The following is a 15,083-nucleotide window of genomic DNA, read 5'->3' on the forward strand; positions in this document are numbered from 1 at the left end:
TGATCCCCGGAGCGGGCTCCCTGCTCAGCAGAGAACCTGCTTCTCCCCCCTCCCTCTGCCTGCTCTCTGCCTACTTGTGCTCTCTCTAATAAAGAAATTAATTAATCTTAAAAAAAAAAGATTGCTATGCCTCAGGGCACCTGGGTGGGTCTGTCAGTTAAGCCTGACTTGGGCTCAGGTGATGATCTCAGGGTCTTGGGATCAACACCCCGCCCCCGCCACATCGAGCCCCACCTCAGGCTCCATGTTCAGCAGAGAGTCTGCTATCCCTCTGCCCCTCCTTCAGCTCGTGCTCTTTCTCTTTCTTTCTTTTTTTTTTTTTTTCTTTTTTAAAAAGACTTTATTTATTTATTTATTTGACAGAGATCACAAGTAGGCAGAGAGGCAGCTGGCCGGGCCGGGGGGGCGGGGTGGCAGGGAAGCAGACTCCCCACTGAGCAGAGAGCCAGATGTGGGGCTCGATCCCAGGACCCCGAGATCATGACCCGAGCCAAAGGCAGAGGCTTCAACCCACCGAACCATCCAGGCGCCCCGCTCTTTCTCTTTCTCAAGAAATAAATAAAATCTCTTTAAAAAAAAAAAAAAATTGCCATGGCTCTTCAGGGTCTTTTATGGTTTGACACAAATTTTAGTATTGTTTGTTATATTTCTTCTTTTTTTTTTTCTAAGATTTTATTTGAGGGCACCTGCCTGGTTGAGTTGGTTAAGTGACTGCCTTTGGCTCAGGTCAGGATCCTGGAGTCCAGGGATCAAGTCCCGCATCGGTCTCTGCTTGGCGAGGAGTCTGCTTCTCCCCCGACCCTCCCCTTTCTCATTCTCTTTCTCAAATAAATAAATAAAATCTTTTTTTTAAAAAAAGATTTTATTTGAGAGAGAGAGAGAGAGCACCAGCAGGGGGAAGAGGCAGAGGGAGAAGCAGACTCCCTGCTGAGCAGGGACACCCCCCAGCCCCGCCCATGACAACATGGGGCTCCATCCTGGGACCCTGAGATTGTGACCTGAGCCGAAGGCAGATGCTTAACTGACTGAGACCCCCAGGTGCCCCTGTTTGTTCTATTTCTGGAAAAAATGCCATGAGAATTGGATAAGGATTGCTGTGGATCTCTACCTTGCTTCAGGCAGTATGGACATTTCAACAGAACTACCTCCTCCAATCTGTGAGCACAGAATAGCTTTCCATTTATGTGTCTTCTCCAGTTTCTTTTTTCTTTTTTTAAAGATGTTATTTATTTATTTGACAGAGAGAGAGAGAGACACTGCGAAGGAGGGAACACAGCAGGGGCAGTGGGAGAGGGAGAAGCAGGCTTCCCACTGAGCAGGGAGCCCGATACGGGGCTCGATCCCAGGACCCTGGGATCATGACCTGAGCCAAAGGCATATACTTAACAACTGAGCCACTCAGGCACCCCTCTTCTCCAGTTTCTCTCAATAATGTCTTGTAGTTTTCAATATATAGACCTTTCACCTCCTTGGTTAAATTTATTCCTGGGTGTTTTATTCTTTCTGATGTAATTGTAAATTACATCATTGTAAATTTCTTCATTTCTCTTTTTGATAGTTCGTTATTAGTGTATAGAAATACAACAGATTTTTATGTATTGATTTTGTATCTTGCAGCTGAATTTGTTCATTAGTTCTGACAGGTTTTTGGTGAAGTCTCTAGGGTTTTCTGTGTTCTCTGCCAAATAGTGACAGTTTTACTTCTTTTCTAATTTGGATGTCTTTTATCTCTTTTTCTGAACTAATTGCTCCAACTGTGACTCCCAGTGCTATGTTGAATAAAAGTGACAAGAGTGGGCATCCTGGTCTTTTTCTGATCTTAGAGGACAAGCTTTTACCACTGACTGTGATGTTAGCGGTGGGCTTGTCATATATGGCCTTTCCTATGTTGAGATACATTCCCACTGTAACCACTTTTTGAGAGTTTTCATCATAAATGGATGTTGCTTTTATGCAGTCAGATGCTTTATCTATTGAGAGGATCAAATGATTTTTATCCTTCATTTTGTTAATGTGGTAAATTACATTGACTTATGGACATTGAGCCATTCTTGCATTCCTGGAATAAATCCCACTTGTATGATCCTTTCAATGGCTTATTGAATTCTGTGTGCTGATACATTGTTGAGTATTTTGGCATCTGTGTTCATCAGGGATATTAGCCTATAGTTTTCTTTTCTTGTGGTGTCTTTGGTTTTGGTATCAGGGTAATGTTGGCCTTGCAAAAGAAGTTTGGAAGAATTCCCTCCTCTTCTGTCTTTTGGAAGAGTTTGAGAAAGATTGGTATTAATTCTTTGTCGAATGTTTGGTAGCACTCATGTCTAGTCCTAGACTTTCATTTGTTGAGAGATTTTTGGGGACAGATTCAATCTCCTTACTAGTAGTTGGTTTGTTCAGATTTTCTATTTCATCATGATTTTGTCTTGGCAGACTGTATATTTCTGGGATTTTATCCATTTCTTCTGTGTTGTCCAAGAAGAATACAAAAGATAATGCTATGCACCTGTTTATGTAATCTATGTATACCTGAAAGGTACGATGTTTCTGCTCCCTAAGAGCTAATTCTCTTCCCCTTTGGGGGCAATATTGTCCCTGTTGAAAATGCATGATATAGGGCCTTATAGGTAATTTTAAGGCATTCGTATAGTCCAGAGCACATTAGTGGGGTTTTATTTATTTATTTATTTTGTCGGGGGAGGGGTAGAGGGAGAGCAAGAGAGTGTCCCAAGCGGACTGTGCGCTGAGCATGGAGCCTGATGTGGGGCTCGATCCCAAGGCCCTGAGAACACGACCTGAGCTGAAACCAAGAGTTGGACACCCGACTGTGCTACCCAGGTGCCCCCCTCCACGGCACAAGACACTAGTGCTATAAACTTCACACCCAGGGTTCCACTTCTGTGTCTAATAGACGTTTCAGCTAAAGATGTCAGAAACGGAACTAACTGCTTATCTCATTCCCATCCCTAATCTCCCACCTCTCAGCAGCAAGCCCTTGCTCCCGTCCAGGAAAACTCGGCATCTATGACTCCTCTTTCTCTCCCACTCCAGCTGCCTCTCGCCCCCTCTCTGCCATCACCCTGGCCCCAGCCCACATTACCGCTCAGGCTCGTCTGCGCAGTGGCCTCCCACCTGGCCGTCTTGCTTCAGCCCTTGAATGCCCAGTGCCTGCCAGGCCATGGTGTCCTATGGGAGAAGTCAGAGGAGCGGAGGTGGGGGTGTGTGCTGGGGTTATCCCAGTGGGCTCCGTGAGCCAGAGAGAGGCAGGGGGAGGAGTGGCGGAACTTGACCTCCCAGAGCTCCTGCCCCAGCCAGTGTCCCTGTGGGAATATAGGAGCTGTAAACGCCTGTTGCTGGTGAGGCCTGTGCTCCTGTCCCTTTCTGCCAGGCCTGTGCTCCTGTCCCTTCCTGCCCCGCCTGCCTCATGTCCTCCCCATGCCAGTCTCTGTCTGGCGCTGACCTCATCACTCTCTCGACATCCAGAAATGGCCTCCTTCCTCCTCAGAAGCGACACTGGGCTCTGTTCTTCCAGCAAATGCTGCTTAGGGCTACTGTGGGCTTTCCAGGTACAGGCGAAGAAACAGAGATGACTGGGACGCGAACTGGGGCCTGAAGCAGCCCAGGCCCAGCTCCCCACATCCACTCCACACTGAGCCCCGAGTCCAGACAGGGTTCCCTGGGCCTCCCCTGCTGTCCTTCTCAGGCCCTCCTGGACTTGGTCCTCAGAGCTCCTGCCCTCCCTGCGGTCAGATGCTCTGTGATCGTCCTGCTGCTCTCTGTCCCGCCTCCTGGGCTACAGGCCTCACGGGGACAGCCCTGAGTCCATGTGGCCTGCTGCATTCTCCCCCCACCGCAGCAGCCACCAGGCCGTAGGAACTCAATAAACCTTTGCGGGAAAACAAGTGGATGTGCGATCCAGGGCGTGGAGCTCAGAGGAAGGAAGTTTGAGCTCATCAGGAGCAGCCTGTCAGCGAAGGAGAGAGGGGCCATGCGCTTGCTTGAAGGACGTTTGTAAGTGATAACGCAGGGATTCTGTTGGGGCAAGATGGAAGCCTGGAACTCCCTCTACTGAGCACTGCCAGGCCGTTCCTCCACAGCCTTTCTTCGGGCCTCTTATCTCAGTGGCCTTGGGCAAAGGAGAAGGAGATGCCAGATCCGCTTACGGGCCAGAGCGCACAGAACACACTCCCCCGACGCTGGCCCTGGCATTTCAGGGTCACGGCCAGAGCTGCATGTGCATGGGGGAGATGCTGCTTACAGGCTCGGGTGAGCAATGACTTTCTTGTGTTTTCCCTTCTAGGAGCCTCGCTGCTGGGAGCCATTGTCAGAGAAACAAGGCTCCTAGGCTAGGCGGGGGGCGGAGTGGAAGCTCCCCTTGCTTTCCCTGCACTTCTGCTTCCCGGGTCTGAAGCAGGGGGACGGCCAGCTCTCCCCATTTCTGCCCTCCCCTCCAGGAGGCCTCGTCTCACGCTCTGGAGGGACAGGGGGGACACACTGGTGTTTCCAGGCCTCTGCAGCATGGCAGCCTGTGGTCCCCAGGGCTGTCACTCAGGTCCCCCTCGTCACTCAGGCCCCGGACCTCTGTCTCTCTCAGGGTTGTCCTGTCTCTGCATCTCCCTTCAGACTAGCCCAAGGCCCTCTTCAGGGCTGTCACCCTGACTTCAGCAAGATGGGGGTAGTGCTCTCTGCCCAAAGAAAACCAGGATACTGGTTATCGTAAGAATTGGAGGGAGAGGGGTGCCTGGGTGGCTTAGTGGGTTAAAGCCTCTGCCTTTGGCTCGGGTCATGATCCCAGGGTCCTGGGATCAAGCCCCGCATTGGGCTCTCTGCTCAGCGGGGAGCCTGCTTCCCTTCTCTCTCTCTGCCTGCCTCTCTGCCTAATTGTGATCTCTGTCAAATAAATAAAAAAATATTAAAAAAAAAAAAAAAGAATTGGGGGGAGGGCAGATGGGCTCTTAGGACAGGGCTGGGAGAGCCGAAGTGACCTCATGCCCTCTGCACCATGGGCCACATCGAACGGGTATCTTTTTTCCAGACAGCATGCCTTTCTGTGCTTCTCGTGTTTCCTCAAACTCTCCAACTTTCCCCTCATTCCTACCTGGTGAATAACTTCTTAACTTTATTAATTTTTTTTTAGGCTTTTGGATTTATTTTATTTATTTTGGAGAGAGCACAGGCAGGTGGAGTGGGGGAAGCAGGCTCTTTCCTGAGGAAGGAGCCCGATGCGGGGCTTGATCCCAAGTCACCAGGATCATGACCTGAGCCCATGGCAGCTGCTTAACTGACTGAGCCACCCAGGTGCCCCAACTTCTTACCTTTAAAAGAACCGGCTTGGGGTGCCCGGCTGGGGAGGATGTGAAACATGCAATACCTGACTAGGTATGGTGAGTTCGAGCCCCACACTGGGCATAGAGCCTACTAAAAAAAAAATTTTTTTAAAGAGTGAAATATAATTTTAATTCTATTAACTAGAAGAGTTAGAAATTCTTTTTTTTTTTTTTTCAAAGATTTTATTTATTTATTTGACAGGCAGAGATCACAAGGGGCAGGCAGAGAGAGAGAGAGAGAGATGGAAATAGGCTCCCTGCTGAGCAGAGAGCCCAATGCAGGGCTCGATCCCAGGACCCTGGAATCATGACCTGAGCTGAAGGTAGAGGCTTTAACCCACTGAGCCACCTAGGCGCCCCTAAAAAAAATTTTTTAATTAAAAAAATAAATGAAAGAACTGGCTCAGAGATAGAGCCCCGCCCCCAACCCCACCTCACACCATCGAAGGGTGTGATTTTTCTCTGGGGTCCACAGTCATTTGCCTTAACTAAAGTACTTTCGTGTCTCTGGGTCATTTCTTTGCTTGACTGCGTTCACCATTAGGCTGTGAGCACCCAGGAGGCGGAGAGTGAGCAGGTCTTTTTCGTGTCTATAAAACCCTGAGCCCAGCCTGGTGCCTGGCACTCGGTTGGTGCTCCATGCTGGAGCCCTCATGAAGGAGCACCTCAGGAGAGGCTCCACGGGAAAGATGGCCTCTGGGAAAGGCCTTGAAGGCAATAAGGTTTCGACAGCACCTCATACGGGAAGGCTGGAATGAGCTTCTCCTTTATGTGTTTGCTTGTTTGGTGTCTGTGTGTTCACACTAGGAAGGAAGCTCCACGGGGACAGGGACATTGTCTTTTGTGTCTCTGAAGCAGGCGCAGTACCTAGCACAGAGTAAGCATCTGGTATCTGTTTAGTGGGTGAATGGATAAGGCAGACCCTTATCTGCCAGAAAAGTGTTGGTGGAGAACATGGGGCTTGGGGGCAGGGAGGTCTTTGAAGGAAGCAAAGGAAGGAGTTTCTGGATCCAAAAGATACAAACTTGAAATGAGGAAAAGTGCCTGGAGCAGGGAGGAAGGAGGTCCCCAGGGAGAAGCAAGGCAGACAGACAGAACCGAGGGGGCCAGGGACCCAGGTACCATCGAGAACAGGGCTCTGAGACGAAGACTCAGGCACAGGAGCCCCAGCACATAGTAGGCCCGTCATGACCTGAACCTGCACATAGTAGGTCCTTCGTGGCTTGAACAGCAGGATGTGGTCCCCTTCACTGGGCACAGGCAGGACCCTGCCCTGTGTTGGTGCACATACAGGAGTGTGGCCCTCAGCAGGTGGCACCTGGACCGGGACACCAAGGACAGGGAGAGGGAGAAGGGGATGACTAAAGTCTCCCGGGTGTCCTGGTGCAAAGATGGAGACACTGACTGCGGAGTCAGGGAGAGAAATGGCAGCAGCACTCCGGGCCAACTGTACATCTGACAAACAAGGCTAGCCCCTGCAAGGAGGAGGCGCAAGGATGCACGAGGCCTTGGAAGCTTCCATTCGGCTCCAGTCTATCACGAGAGAGGTCATCTGGGATCTGAGAGCCAAGGCAGGCCTTTGTCCCACACACCAGGTGGGGCTGTTTGGGCCCCACATTGACCAGAAGGGAAAGCAGGCCATCCTGCTGGGTGGCCCTGTGCTGCCAACCAAGGGACATGTCTACAAACCTGACTGGTGGACAGGAAGAAACATGGTATGCTCTTCTTATTTATTTATTATTTTTTTAAAGATTTTATTTATTTATTTGACAGAGAGAAATCACAAGTAGATGGAGAGGCAGGCAGAGAGAGAGAGAGGGAAGCAGGCTCCCTGCTGAGCAGAGAGCCTGATGCGGGACTCGATCCCAGGACCCTGAGATCATGACCTGAGCCGAAGGCAGCGGCTTAACCCACTGAGCCACCCAGGCGCCCCGGTATGCTCTTCTTATTTGCAGTTAGCAAAAGTTAGGAAGCACTTCAGTTGGCTGGGCTCTGACCAGGACAGTCACGGACCCGCTGTGGCTGAGGCCTTATGGCTGTCCTGATAGGCAGAAATCCTAGGTCTTTTTACAGCTGAGCACACCAAGGCTCCTGGAAGGACTCCCCCAGGCCACCCACTGAGCAAATGAGGGCAGGTTGCAAACTGCTATCTCCTATCATTCCAGAAAATTCCACGGCCAGTGTGAGCGAGGCAGAAAGGAAGGCCCAAGTGTACTACCGTGCATGTATGAATGAAACCAGGATCGAGGAGCTCAAAGCCAAGCCCTTGATGGAGCTGATTGAGAAGGTGAGTCCTGGAGCTGGCTTTCCTGGCTCTCTTCTGGCCTGTGCCACCTGCCTGCCCCCCTACCCCCACCTCTGGAACCGCCGGGTCCCCCGGCTACCTCACACCCCCAGCTGTCTCACCCAGCTGGACTTTAGAGCCCATTGGAGCTGCAAGTGTCTGAGTGTGTGTGTCTGCACGCTCGCGCGTGTGCTCATGTGCACACACGTGTCTGCGGGTGGGAATCTCTGTATTGGGGGTGTGTGTCATCATTGTTGTGGATGTCTGTCACGTGTGTGTGTCTCCGTGTATCTCGGTGACATAGGGACTGTATTTACAGAGAAAATGTTTCTCTACTTTGCTGCTTCCTCTTGCTCCGAGGTCTGTGTGTGAGGGCGGGGTATGTTCCAGAAGGACCAACAGAGACTCTTGGATCAGAGGCAGAACCTCACCCCGTAAGGAAGGCCCCACGTACCCCAGGCCTCCCCATCCTCCTGCAAGGAGGTTCTTGCCGAGCGTCTCCCAGTCTTGGATGGACTCTTGGGGGGCCGCCCATGGCTGGCCAGGCTGCCTGGCACCCACAGAGGGCGGCCGTGCGTGTTTCCTGGCTGTCCCAGGCTCCCTCAGTGCCCCTCCTAGTAGCTTGGCTGTGGGAAGGCATCACAGCAGGGTCGGGAGCTGTGGGCACTGGGGTTGGACAGCCCTCCCCTCTGGCACAGACCCCACCTGCCAGTGTGTGCCAAGCCAAGGAGACCGAGGAGATTACAGAAATCCCAGCTCCAGGGCGCCCGGCTGGCTCAGTCCGTAGAGCCTGCAACTCTTGATCTCGGGGTTGTGAGTTTGAGCCCCATGTTGGGCATGGAGCCTACTTGAAAAAAAAAAAAATCCTAGCTCTGAGAGAAACTAGCAACCACTGCTTTATCAACCTTTTATTTATTTCTTTATTTTATTCTATTTTTTGAAAGATTTTGGGGCATCTGGGTAGCTCAGTCATTAGGCATCTGCCTTCAGCTCAGGTCATGGTCCTAGGGTCCTGGGATCGAGGAAAGCCTGTTCTCGCTCTCCCACTGCTCCTGCTTGTGTTCTCCCTCTCTCTCTCTCTCTCTTGCTGTGTGTCATTGGTGCACTTGGTCAGGATCAGTCTCGCCCCAGCGGCGTCTCCTGTGGGTTGGTCAGAAACTCTGGTGAGGACCGTCCCTTGCCCCGGCTCTTGAGGCTCAGGGGTCAGATGACCACCCGAGGGTCACGGAGCCGGTGAGCGGCGGAAGCAGAATTCATGCCGGGGTCTCCCTGCCACCTTATCACTTCGCTGTTCCCTCTGGTCCCCACAGCTCGGGGGCTGGAACATCACCGGTCCCTGGGACAAAGACAACTTCCAGGACACGCTGCAGGTGGTCACCTCTCACTACCGCACCTCCCCCTTCTTCTCTGTGTACGTCAGTGCCGACTCCAAGAATTCCAACAGCAACGTGATCCAGGTGAGCCGGCCTGGGGCCCCAGGAAGAGGAATGGGCATGTTCTGAGTCTCACCTCATGACCTGTTCTGAGTTTTGCAAGTGCCAGGGCTCAGGGCAGACTTGCGCTGGGAGACAGCCTCCAGGTTTCGGAGCGGGGGTTATTTCTGAGGCTCTGAACCATGAGATTTGTATAGGCGAGAAGTCATGAAAATGCAGCCTGCTGTTTTCAGGTGCGGGATCGGGGTGGGGGGCGGTCACTGTGGCACAGATGAATCTCCGAGATTCAGATTGGTCACTGTGGGCCCCAAGAGTGATGTTAACTTCTGGGTCCCCCATCCTCGGCTCCTGGCCTTTATGGCCCTGAGTCCCGCTCTTCCTGCCGGAGCCTGCCCTAGCCTTGGTGTCAGTGCACCCAGCGAAGCCCCTGGTCTGCCCACCCGGCGATGCAGAAGCCAGGAGCCCAGGCTGGGCTGAGGTTCCTACCCAGCTCTGTCCTACCCAGCTCTGTCTGTCCCTCATCGCATGACCTCGGCAAATGACCTCTCTGAGCCGCAGTTTGCTTATCAATCAAAGGAACCGTAGTAACACTGACACCCAGGTTGGCCTGGGTGCACCCACGAGGCTGTGTGAGCTGCTGGTCAGAAATTGAGGCTCCCCGACCTGCCACACCCTCCGCACACCCTCTCCAGGCGACCTCCCCTCTGATCCTCACTCCAGCTCAGCGGGAGATCCTAGTTCCCCCGTTTTCCAGAGGAAGACCCAGAGGGAAGCTTCGGTAGCTTGACGAAGGCCAGGCAGGGTGTGAGTAGCTGTTAACCACCGCACCATCTTGGGAAGTTTTTAATTAAGGAGAAGTGCTGTGCCAAACCTCAGAGGGGCTGAGAGAGGAGGGTGGCTCTGACCCTTCAGAAGGGCCCAGAATCCCTGCGTTTGGGCAGGTGTGCCGCCAGACATGTGTCTGTCCCTGCCCTGGGTGGGCACACCTCAGAGGTGGCCTCCGCCACCAGCTCCTGCTCCTACGGGCACCCGGGCTAGTCCCGTGTTGCCATGTGACAGGAGGCCCCCCGGTCACTCCTGCCTTCCTCTCCAGGTCGACCAGTCTGGCCTGGGCTTACCCTCAAGGGACTATTACCTGAACAAAACGGAAAATGAGAAGGTGAGTGTAATGCCGAGGGAGTGGCTCCCAGCCCACACCCAGGGCCTTTTACCCGCTGAGTATCTCCTGAGGGTCCACACCTACGTGGGTCTTCAAAGCTGGAGTGGCACAGAGGTGTCACTTACCTGATGGGTGCTAGGCAGTCCCTGGCAGGAAAGGGGATCCCCCCTCTTTGGCTGTTTCACATTCAGGTGTCGTGGGCACAAGAGGCAGGGGACAGGTGTCCTTTGTTCGACTGTAGAGCGAGACAGTAATGGCCACTGTCGTTGATAGACTCACTTCCGGCCCTCCCAGTAACCCTGCAGATACAGAACGTCTCTGAACTTCATTCCCCCCACCCGCCTGGTGGCCATTATTTTTACCTTGCCTTTTACAGAGGAGCGAGCAAGGCTCAGAGATGCTAAGTGACCCACTCAAGGTCCCACAGCGGTGAGGCTGAGGTTCACATCCAGACCCACTGACTCCAAAACTCATGTGTCTCACAATGTCCCGGGGAAACCTCACCTGTGGGTCATCATCTCTCACTGCTTTATCCGTCCACTTGCACTGAGCAGACAGCTCCCCTGTGCCCGCTGCTGGGCAAGTACTGGGGACCTGGATAGGCATGTCCCCACCCCCGGGTCTTGGGGTCTAGCAGGGAAGGGGGGCATTCATTAACTAAACACCCAGTTACAGGCATAGTAACCAGTTGTGGTCACTCAAGGGTGAGCTGAGAAAATTGAGCAGGGGAACCTAATTCCAGTCTGGGGCCACAGTGGAGAAGTGCAGCTCAGAAAACTGTTCTAAGACCTGAAAGACGGTCTGTTGGTAACTTTCATGTGACAGGCATCCGAGAGCGGGTGTGGGCTGGGACTGCAGGGACCCACCTGCTGGGGACCTGTGGGCTTTGTCCTGAGTGCTGTGGGCAGCCAGTCAGGCAGCGCAGAGCCAGAACCTTCCCTGGGGTGGCTTGGCCCCACCCTGCCCTCCACCCTTGTCCAGTGGGCCGTGCGTGGGTGACAGCACTGACGTATCGCGGGGGCCGGGCCCACAGGTGCTGACGGGGTACCTGAACTACATGGTCCAGCTGGGCAAGCTGTTGGGTGGCGGGGACGAAGACACCATCCGGCCCCAGATGCAGCAGATCCTGGACTTTGAGACAGCGCTGGCCAACATCACCATCCCCCAGGAGAAGCGCCGGGATGAGGAGCTCATCTACCACAAAGTGACCGCTGCTGAGTTGCAGGTAACGTGGCGCTGGGACACACCCAGGGCTTCAGGACATAGGGCGCTGGGCCGGGGTTTCTGTACCCACTTCATCAGGTCCTCAGAACAACCCTATGAAGCAGGGATGGTTGTTACCCCAGTTCGCAGATAGGAAAACTGAGGCTCAGGGACATTCAGTTACCTGCTAGAGGCCACACAGCTTTTCTGTAACAGCATTTACCTGGGGAGGCTCTAGGGTCATGATGATAATCACCCACACTTTTTGGGCATTTCTGGTCTCAAGCCCCAGTCCTGTGGAGCCTGGTGTACAGCAGGCGGCGTGAGGGGTGGTTTTGTAGCCACTTCTCCCTTTGCCAGGCCAGGAGGTTGAATGACATGTTCAAGGCCCCGAGGCTCCCTAAGTATCAAGGGAGCTGGACAGTGGACTCAGGCTTGGCTCACAGGATCTCTGCTCTTGCCATGAGCCTTGGCAACGTCCTGGAGGTGTAATGGGGTTGCTTGCTCCCTGTCACTGACTAACCCAGCTCCGAAGCCAGCAGCCCCTCTGCCAAAGGCTGCCCCCCGGTGGCTCCCTGAGACCTGCAGGTGGTGCGTTGAGGTGATCACCTGCCAGTTTCATCTTTCCAGTTCACCATGTGTTGGTGTCTGGTCTTATCCCAGGTCCCCAGGGTCACAGAGGAATCAGCAGAGTAGCCTTGGCTAGTCTTCCTGTTTCCTGCCATTGCCTAGGAGTGCCCGGGGAGGACCGCTTGCCCGCTGGGGAGGACGGTGTAGGCCACTTGGGGTTCCACCAGGCCATCTCCTTCCTCCTGCTCTCGTTGACCAGCCAGGTCCTGCCCATCCATTAGAGCTGGCAAATTTCCTCTCCTCTCAGGAAGAACATGTAGGTCCCTACCTTTTTTCTGCCTCCATCCCTCCCTCTAACAGGTGTGTATGGGGCCGCCCTCGAGGCCTTGCTCCGGAGGTACTTCCAGGTCAGGGAGGCACACCAACGAGGAGATAATCCCGGACTCGCTGCTGAGTGCTTTGGGAAAAGGAGGGCCCTAGGGCAGGGATAGGGCCAAGCCAGGGAAGGGGATCTGCTGAGTGAGCCAGCGGTCTGGAGGCTGGCCGGCTGTCCCAGGTGAAGCTGCGGCCCAGGCAGAGCTGGGGCTGAGGGCGATAGGGCCGCTTCTGGGTGCCAGCTGCCCGTGAGGTCCCCGGAGATGTTGGCATCGGGGTGAGCGGGGCGGCGTGGTTGTTACGGAGATCAGCAGGCTGTTGGCTACCATCTGGTGCTGTTTTTCCGCCCCGAGGCCCAGAGGTCAAAGGAGATGCCGTCTGTGTTGTGCAGTTTGGTTTGCTCCAGGGGCCTGCTTCTCTGCCCAGGCGGGCCACCTGCGGCCGCCCAGTAACCCCCACAGCGGCCATGGTGCCGGCCGACTCTACCCCAAGAGCGGCAGAGAAGACTTGGTGGCCCTGAGCACATCCGGCCCGGCGTGGCTTCCTGCTGCCCCCCCCGGGCACCCTATCACACAGCTTTTCTCTTTTCCTCCTCCGCCGCCGCTGCAGAGCTGCTAGGGTGGGGACGACGTCTGCAGAGGGACGAGCCCCAGGCTTGGGGTCAGAAGACTGCTCTGGCCCAGCCCCGAGATGTGTGACCCTGGGCAAGTCACATGACCCCCCTCTCCGCACCTTGACTTCCTTCCTTGTAAAATGGGGCTCTGCTCGCTCCTTCGCTCCTGCTGTGTTCCAGAACACAGAGAGGGATGCGGGCAGCCCCTGTCCCCATAAGGGGCAGTGGTTCTTCACTCTGGCCACAGCATTCTTAGAAAACAAGTTGAAAACTATGAAGTGTTTCCCAGAGAAACTGGGCATATGTCGATATTTTTAAAAAATTATGTCTAAAGACTGTCCTGGATCCCTGAAGCCAAAAGAATCTCTACCTGGGATGTCACTGTGTAAACTGACACGGACAAGTCAGACATTGTATAGTAAGCCTTATTCGCATGTTGCTTTCTTGGTGACAGCCCACAGTTCCAGCACTCAACCAGTCTGATCCTTCCAACCTTGGACAGAGCCTGTCTTGGTGTTCCCTGGTGTCTGGAAATTTGGTTCTCTTCCTACACCGCAGGTGACTCTGGGAAAAGTGCACCTACCTTCAGAGTATGGTTCCAGAATACAGAGTGGCTCCAGGCCAGCCCCCAACAGGGTCTGAATTCAGAGCCATGAATCGGACATCCTTCTGTTGCTTCTCTCAGGGGCCTGAGGACCTTCTCCTTCCTCTCTGGGACCTTCCGCATCAAAAGTTATTTGGGAATGAGCCTGATTCTTTGCTCTTAATTCTCCAGCTGAGATAAAATCTGAGAGCATCTTTCTTTCCTCTTATTTGCAAGCCTACTTGGGCTGGTTGGTTGGTGACCATCAGGACCCTCTGGCTGCAGGTCTGGAAAATAGAGCTGACTGGTGTGCCCCAAAGGATTTGAGTCACAAGTGGAATGTCCTGGTTAGTTAAAACAGCCATCTCCATGGAGACAGATCGAGGCACACATGTCTAAGTTAGGCATTCACTAAAGCAAGATAGAAAATGTGAAAATTCTGGTATTCGACGCACACCTTATCTGGAGTTATGGGAATTTACCCGCACAGAACACCTGCTCTCCCTACAGAACCACGCTTGTGTTAAGTACACAGGGATTTATCACCACCTGATGGCTGTGCCCTGATGAGAGTGTCCCAGTCGCCTGCAGTCTGGGAAGCTTTCGTTAATTGTATAAACAATGACATTTTGTCAACTTGGTGAGTTTCCCAGGCGTCTTTGCCAGCAGGTCCTGCAGGCAGCTGCCAAGCCCTATTTGACCGTCTCACCTGGACACTCCAAGTTTCACAGCCCCGGAAACGTTATGGAGGAGCCCCAGAGGTTGACCCACCCGAGGGGCTCATGCCGGGAAGAGAGAGCAAATGCACAGGTTAGGGAGAGAGGCCACTCGGGTTGGCCCCGAGAGCCAGCACGCTGCTGCCTGTGGGAGCTGCCCTCTTCCGTCCTCTGAGGTCCTTGCCCCCTGCAGCTGAGCTGCCCTTTGAAACCGGAGAGACGAGTGAGCCTGGATAGTGAACAGGCACGGTCACTGGTTAACTATGCGACCGCAGGAAGGTCACCTTAGCTGTCTGCAGAGTCAGCATCGTTAAGTGGAAGGTTTTGTGACTGTTCTCTTACTGGGCGTCGTAGGGATTTATCAGCGGGTCATAGATGAATCGGTTGTTGTGGTTTGAATTTACATTATTGATCGATCTTACCATCTGAAGGTCACGTGTAATGTGTCTTTCACTTTCTTTGTCTTCCCTTTTGCCCTTTTTCTTTTTTTTTAGATTTTGTTTTGTTTTGTTTTGTTTTTTAAAGATTTTATTTATTTATTTATTTGACAGAGAGAAATCACAAGTAGATGGAGAGGCAGGCAGAGAGAGAGAGAGGGAAGCAGGCTCCCTGCTGAGCAGAGAGCCCAATGCGGGACTCGATCCCAGGAACCTGAGATCATGACCTGAGCCGAAGGCAGCAGCTTAACCCACTGAGCCACCCAGGCGCCCCTTTTTTTTTAGATTTTATTTATTTATTTGACAGACAGAGATCACAAGTAGGCAGAGAGGCAGGCAGAGAGAGAGCGGAGGAAGCAGGCTCCCTGCTGAGCAGAGAGCCGGAT

The 15,083-nt window shown here is 53.4% G+C and overlaps 1 protein-coding gene across 5 annotated transcripts in view; it reads left to right on the forward strand.

Moving 5' to 3' along the window:
* The window catches only part of ECE1 (endothelin converting enzyme 1), a 116,270-nt gene that overhangs the window by 76,328 nt on the left and 24,859 nt on the right, over positions 1-15,083 (forward strand). For all 5 annotated transcript variants that reach the window (XM_032303671.1, XM_032303673.1, XM_032303670.1 and 2 more), the window contains 4 exons: positions 7,490-7,611; positions 8,919-9,065; positions 10,135-10,200; positions 11,234-11,425. In XM_032303671.1, the coding sequence (XP_032159562.1) occupies positions 7,490-7,611; positions 8,919-9,065; positions 10,135-10,200; positions 11,234-11,425 (527 nt within the window). The remainder of the gene's footprint in view (positions 1-7,489; positions 7,612-8,918; positions 9,066-10,134; positions 10,201-11,233; positions 11,426-15,083) is intronic.

This window comes from Mustela erminea, chromosome 10, assembly GCF_009829155.1.
Source record: "Mustela erminea isolate mMusErm1 chromosome 10, mMusErm1.Pri, whole genome shotgun sequence".
Classification (NCBI taxonomy): domain Eukaryota; kingdom Metazoa; phylum Chordata; class Mammalia; order Carnivora; family Mustelidae; genus Mustela; species Mustela erminea.